Genomic DNA, 7,808 nt, shown 5'->3' on the forward strand with positions numbered 1-7,808 from the left:
CCAAAGGCAAAAAGTATGCAAACTGCTGATTTTGTACTTATAGCTAGCTCCACATGCACACACCTTAAACAATTCTCTTTTAATTAGTTTTTGTGTACCTTATTATGACTGAATTAACTTCAAGTTAGGTTTGACTTGAAAGAAAAGAAGTGACAGTAATAATGATGTTACCAAATATTTACAAAGAAGGAAAATCTTCAACAGTCAATGGCCATCAACCTGAAGTATTTTGAAATGTCTGCACAAATATTTAAAAGTATTTGTAAATACTGGTAAAAATGTAGAATGTACATAGAAATTATTGTTGAAAATTGTGTGCAACTTAAACCTACATAAAATATTTTCTTGACAAAAGCATCAGATGAAATTTAAGGACATTTTCATATACAAGTAAATTATACACAAGCATAACAAGCCCCCCTCCCCCACGTAGAGATCTATGCGTCAAGTGTCTACAGGCGCCATTTCTTCTTCTGTACTTGGTTTACTCTGCTGTAGGACTGTGACTTTCTTTGGTGCAACATACGATCCCATCCCTGCAGCCCTGTCTGCCTCCTCCTGCGTGTAGGGTTCTGTTTCAAGCGCCTTCAACCTTCTTTTGTGGGGCTTGCTCTTAAAGTGGTCTGTCAGGGATTTCCCGGATTTGTCATTTATAAAATATTTCGCACAAGTCAAACAATAAAACTGTGCAGCCCCTGGTTTGTCCAGGTCAGCGTCCTGCTTTAACAAAGAGTCTGGACTTTTCATATCATTGTGGATCTGATCTAAATCACGAGTTCGTCTCTTTGTTCTATATTTCTCTTTTAGTGGTTTGTCTCCCTTATGCATCTTTTTTCTGCGGTACCTTCACATGTTTTGTTTTATCTGTTTCGTAGTCTAATAATACAAATTTAAAATAATTATCAGAAATACCTACAGGTTAGAGACGTTGAGCGATGATTATTCTGAATCATCAAATATCTATAAGTTGCGCACTTATTATAGCTATTGCGTTCAAAAAAAAAATGCAAAATGGATAAAACAAATTAACATTTTTAACTGACATAAACATATTTCCAATTTTCAGTAATGGATTTTATTTATACAACAAATAACACGATACCATTTACATTTATAGTTTAAGTGTCCCACTAAGCATAAACTTTTAACAATTATTTATTTGTATAGGTTGCATCCCTTGAGTCATATGACTTAATATAATGGGAAGTAACTCGGTAAAATTAATGGTCGACCTGTTCCAGTGCTCGTGGTGTATGTTAACTCCTTGGCTCGTTAAAGTAGACAAAAAATAGGCATGGTGCTAAGATACTTCGAACACACTTCCGAGGTCGTCACATCCGTGTCGTTAATAAAACTACAGAACTGCATTATTTACATTTAGGGCATTGAGTCAAATAAGACGATATGAACATTTGAGTGATCGAGTTGATATTTGAGTATAGGTCTTAAAGATTATCATGAGTTGAAAGTATATCGTTTTGTCGGACCTAAAGAAGACCGACATCAGAACAGAATCAAGAACATATACTACACTTTGTTATTATCCAAAAGACCGAGAAGCGAATAAACAGATAGTGTAACGAAAAGTAAAATATCATCAGGATGATAGATAGATTTTTTTTTCATTCTTGCAGGATTTATTTTTTCATTTACATAATTAAAAAATTAATAAACCGGGAGCTCTCCCCTAATCTTTCTCGAATATTCTTATATAACACTGCGGGGGATGGCACCTCGATATAGAGACATGATTTTTAATCCATTTTAATTACTTAAACTTTTTAAAATATAATATAATCCCGTAGAAAAAAATTGCGCAAAAAATCTGTGTATAATAGTGAGGAATATAATTAGTAATTTATAAACTGACATGCGTTTTTTGAGAAATCAGAAATAACGTAAATTACTATTTCTGGTCAACGGGATTTACTTAAATTTTGTCAAAAAGCAGATAATTAGAGCGTTTACATACATGTGAAATTCATTTATCTATCTGAAACTGTACTCAAGTTATAGGCCTTTGAAAAATGTATATAGTAACATAATGTTCGTGGAATGAGAGGTAAGGTGTAGCACAGCATTGTAAAAACTGGGGGAATCTTAAAGCTTTTCGTAACAATATCACATGTGTGTTGAATGGAGAATTTAGGGTAAATTTTATAACATTGTATGGAGTATCCTAGACAGCATTATCACGAAGATTATCTAAAATGGTTAAGACATCTTTATCACATTTTATGTAGAATGAGATCAGAGGGCTGTTTTATCAATTCTTTGTTTGAATTTTTTTTTTTATAAAACGTTGTCATAGCGTGTGTGCACAATGGAGCTTATATGGCAACACAGTATAGGCCTAAACAGTTAAGAAAAAAAATGTAATAACGACTTAAGCATAGTTTAGATCACTGGAAGACAGACGTTAGACTATTCCCCTCCAACCCTGTTTAGATTTCTGTGAGAGGCCTTGACCTTTCCAAACCATTATTGTGGGCGTTCCACAACCAAATTCCTTGGTCACAGACAATATGGATATACAAGACAATATTTTTATCTTCAAAAAATTCAAAAGCACAATGGCTAAACCAATAGCTTTACACAGATTCTGAAATTGGATGGACAGTTGTAACAAATATTCCGATGATATAAATTAAAAAGATTTAAAACAAAAAAAATGTCCTGTCATATAATTGTAACATTAGAAGAGATACGATATATCACTATATTTGTAATTTTCATGGTGATTCAAATGTTGGTAGTGATGTGTTTCTTTTTAATCAGCACTTTTATTGTTTCGTACTACTTTTAAAGTATATAATTTAATTATCGTTGTTTATTTTAAACTAAGTTTAGGGTCTACGTTTCACGGAAAATAATTTATAAATTAAAAAAAAAACGCTGGATAAACATCTAATATACTCAAACTTTTTGCCTGTATTGAAAAGCGTAGTGACATCAAAGGTGTTGTGTCTAAAAAAAACACATGTACCAGATCTTCCGTGTGTGTGAACTATAGTGTTTATTTTTTTGCTTATGACGTGGCCTCTAAGTTTAGGTAGACCTCTGCTAGCGATTAACATCACGTTTTATTAGGACGGTTATAGGCAGGCATGCTCAAACATGTCTCACATGACTGATGTTGCTGTAAAAGGTGGTGCCGTTATAAGTTTAAATTTAGCTTTTATTTTATTGATTTTAAATTTACAAAAAAAAAATACTTTTAATTTGTGCAGGGCAGGGAAGTAAAAATAAACACACTTGTAAACACCTAAACAGTATGTTTATTTCGATAATTCAGATATTTTTTAAATCTGTAGTTAGTAAAGTCAATGGGTTTTCATTTAAATTAAGCTCCAGTTATTTTAACACATCTATTACTTCATGAAAACTTTATATTATTTTCAAAAACTTTTATTATTATAATTGTTCAATTGGCATAAGTTTAAATTGCTTCAACCTGCTTGTAAATTTAAAAGAAAATAATCTATTCTTAATAGCGTTGTGAAATGTAATTAAAGGTTGTTTCCCCTGGAAACAATGATGTGAGTTAATAGGAAATAATTATACAAAACATTTTCTTGAAACTAGATCTAACCTACACTTTGATTAAATATTGTCATATGCGTTAAGTTAATGTACCAAATAATAACCTAAATTATTTCATCCATACAGGATGCTTATAAAGTTAAAAGTAAAACAAATGTAAGTGACTATATTACATTTCTAGGAGTCATCTGGCAAACTTTTGTCTCCCAATGCGATACAAAAGTTCAATAAGGCCTGATCTAGTGCCCCAGAGTTTGACTCAAATTGAAATTTTATTTTAATCTAAAAGATGGTTTTCCATGTCTAGTCTGGTACAAAAAAGCTAACGACTAGACGTGGTCTTATTGGCAACCCCATGCGTATGTGTCACAATAACTCTTTTGTTGAGAAAACATTACTATTGCATTGGTTAAGCATAGACCCCTTTCTTTATTTATTTTACAGTTCTGTTGTTGAGTATTTCAAGTTGCTCTCCAACATTATGTTACTGCATGTTGTATTTGCATATGTTCGTCATAACATATTTGTATTGGATATATGTATTGCTCATCGATTTTGCATGCTGTTAATGCATATCGCCGTAGCATGTTATTGTTCCATTTGTTTTTGTATGCTGTTGTTGCATAATGGTATTGCCTTTGGTAATTCATTGTTTCATTGCATTATATCATCGCATGTTGTTTTTATTTAATTCCGCTATTTTGTAGCAATCTTTGGTTATATGACCTTGGTATGAGGTACGTCTTGTGTGGTGGTGTTAGATGTGGTTGCTGTTCAGTTGTTATGTTTGAGGTTTGTGGTGTCAAGCTGTGACGTGATTGCATGCCCTGTTGTTGTTTGCGATGTTAGTTGAGCTGTTGAGATTACCTGTTGAGGTGGGTTGATGTCTGGTTGGTTGCATTGGTTTATCCAGTGTTGTATAGATGACCAGTGTAGGCAGTTTGTTTTTTTTTACGTAGGATGGGCGGTAAGATATTTATATAAACAAAAATTATGTAGTTTTGTCTTTGTAATTAAATGTAATGTAGTATGTAATGCCTGAAGTTTTTTTTTTTTTATTTCTGGATATATATAATTATGATATTGCATTTTTTTGCCTCAGACGTGTAATTTACAGCGTCAGTTTGCCTTGCGTGTTCGCTTTAGTATTACAGTTTTCATCATCGGCTTGTGAGGAGTGATACAGATTTACAATAGTAATATTTTAGTCTTACTAGTAGCCTACTTTGGGTTTTTAATTATGTTATTGCATACATTTTTTTTTAATTTTTAAAATATTTTTATTTTCCATAAAACAAATTAAACTTATTTACAGTAACATACTTTACATTTCATTAAATAAATAAGTAGTTATATTAATCATATACAAGAAGAAAGATGCGAGGAAAAACGTACATCTAATAATGTAGTAATGTACATCTTAAATGCTTGCATTTTTGTTAAGTAATACCTTTATAAGCCACTGACATATACAGTGCAATGTTGATTAACATAACATAGAGTGGGAAAAACAATTATGTTATTGCATACATATTGTAGATATAAAATTATTAAAATGTCCAAACAACGCTGTTTAATATGAATAATTACAAATGTACAGATTGTTTAAGCGATATTCCCATTGTTTTACTTTAATTAAAGCATAAGAATATTTTTTTTTTAGGTATCATGAATACATACAATAGAACATCATTTTTTTAAACCTAAAAATAATAATTTCACTCAGGCCTTTGTTGTCATAATTTGTAAATAAGAATTATTTTTTTTCAGTACTCGTTAATATGTCTTATTGGATTTCTAGGTAGCATCCCTTGCTTTTTTTTTATTTTTTAAATGGGAAGTAACTAGCACATTCTTAAATGGTTTTTAACACCTACAATTAAATGCTGTGAGATTATTGCAACTCAATGACATTAAACCCTTGAGGACCAAGGGACACCGGTCTCCCAATTTTTCAAAATATCGCCAAACGAAATTGTAATAACATACAGTTGTTGAATTTGCTTTAAAACAATTATTACAAGATAGACTTAATCTAAATACGTCTGTTTTCAGTATATATGAGAAAGTTTTGTTGTCATATTTATGGAAACTTTCCACTTTTGGACCATTAGAAAGGCTACAGTTTACATTTTTATATAATAAATACTAAATGTAACAGAGATAAATAACTGGTGGTTTTTTAAAGGTTTACTATTGAGGTATTATATTTACAGTTGTTTTTCCTAACAGTTTCACTTGTTGTTTTTTTAAGAGTAATTATTTTTGCTTGGTCCGGAAGGGAGCTAACTTTTTTTTCAATGTCGCAAAGCTTGTGTTTTTGCAGTTGAATACATATAGGGGCAGAGCTTTTATTTACTATCACTGAACAAAATACTGAGCAAATACTGTTTATAGACAATAATGACGATGAAAACAACTTGCTTTTTGATAAAAAGATGTTAGTTTTCTGTAGAAAAATGTCGATAAAAGAGGGGAGAAGATATAATTGAATGACCTGTCAAGTCCCAGAACAGATTGTCACCAGTGATAAAGCCTACACCTCATTCTTGTTATTCTATTTTGCATACATTGTATACATCACCAATCTCACATGCTATATAGACTAATATTCCATATCATCTGCATGGTCGCGCAGCCGATCAGTATTTTTTAACATGCCGCGCTGTCATTTCGTAAAATGCATGTAGTCTTGTATATGGCTTTTAGAACACCCCGCTCAAAAAATATAGGATGTACACTAGATTTTCTCCCTTATGAGCGTTAATAGTGACAATTACCACTCGGACACACCCCCACCCGATATTTCCATCTAGGAGCAATTACCCAATGTCTAATTATGAATAAATTGGGACTATGATTAGGTTAGGGCTAATGTTACGGTGTTAGAGTTAGATATATGGTTGGAATTTGGGATTAAGGGCAGGGTTCTTCAACATTGGGGGGGGGGGGGGGGGGGGGTTGAGTATTTGACGGGGGAGGGGTAATGTCCTAGACCCAAAGCTGACACTTTACATTGTCATCAATAGAACATCATTTGCCCAACGAACAATCAAACGTCCTCGTGAGATTTGAAAAAGGAGACTGAAGCAAGATATTGTTTTCACCTAGAGGCTTCTGGAAACACACTTTCAAATACAAGTTATTGGCTATGGTTATGGGAAATTTACAATAGATGTTGATTGTAATTAAGATCCCAATGTTATTTTTGAGTGTTTGGTAGCTCTGATTATTGATAATTGTAAACAGTAAGTGTTTCATTTTAAACTCATTCGCAAGACACATGTAGATTTTTTAGAATGAAACTTGTGATGGGATACCATGTACTTCTAAATTTGAAGACTACTAGTTCACGGAACCTGATCTCCATGTTTCATATGTTGATTATTTGATGCAAAGATAGATTTTAAGTAAAAAAAACGCTTTTAAACGCATACTTTACAAGAATTCAAGCCTGGCTACAATGCAAAACCAAGCTTGAATATATGCCAAATGATAGCGAGAGCTCCCATGTGGGGATTACATAAAAGAAATATCACTTCAAGACCTGGTTGTAGAGGCAAAAAGTTCACTTCAACCTCACAACCTGAACACAAGTCGATGAATCAAATGAAGAAAAACGCATGAGTTATGCACAATGGGCAAGTGAAAAGATTGAGATGACAATATGTGTGATGTCTGCCATATTACATAACATCACATTAGTGCTTCCAAAAGCTTCATTCATAGATGAGTATACACTCATAAAAGACATGCTTGTGTTCTCATTACTGCTATTCTTAGTTTACAATGTACCAGAACAGTAAACACACGTTTGATCCTCTTTCGAATAAACATTTTGAGATAGCACATAGCACAACCTATTTTCGATAGCTTTCCCTTGAGGACCATTGGGACATATTTGTCCCATGCTGTATCTCAAAACTATTTAAGATATCAGAAAACCTTTAACATTTTTTTAAAATCTACGTGTCATTTTACTACTAAATATGTCCACATATATTTGAAATGATTCCTGCATTCCTGTGGTCCTGAAAGGGTTATTCATTCTGTATGTACCAGTCGGGTACAAACTGTAAAAAGAACGCAGAAAATGAAGAACAAATATTGCCTTTTAAAAAATGACTTGTTTTCTATTCATTTAAAGAAAAAGTGCTTAGTGTTTGACCGGCTAGAAATCGTGTATTACCTTAGAGTGAAATTGTGTTTATTCACTCTATATGTACCAGTCGGGTCAAAACTTGATTTATCAACATATATTGCTT

General features: G+C 32.5%; 1 protein-coding gene across 1 annotated transcript; it reads right to left on the reverse strand.

Moving 5' to 3' along the window:
- Nucleotides 1-444: 444 nt before the first annotated feature.
- Nucleotides 445-828, reverse strand: LOC131936850 (zinc finger protein 593 homolog). The gene has a single exon (XM_059293950.1). The coding sequence runs from the start codon at nucleotides 826-828 to the stop codon at nucleotides 445-447; it is 384 nt and encodes a 127-aa protein (XP_059149933.1).
- Between the last annotated feature and the right edge of the window lie 6,980 nt (nucleotides 829-7,808).

The sequence above is a fragment of the Physella acuta genome, unplaced genomic scaffold, assembly GCF_028476545.2.
Source record: "Physella acuta isolate Inbredline_101_S28 unplaced genomic scaffold, ASM2847654v3 ptg000191l, whole genome shotgun sequence".
In the NCBI taxonomy this organism is placed as follows: Eukaryota; Metazoa; Mollusca; class Gastropoda; family Physidae; genus Physella; species Physella acuta.

Coding starts and splice junctions, on each gene's coding strand:
- LOC131936850 (XM_059293950.1), bottom strand. CDS start 828: ATGCATAAGGGAGACAAACCACTAAAAGAGAAATATAGAACAAAGAGA.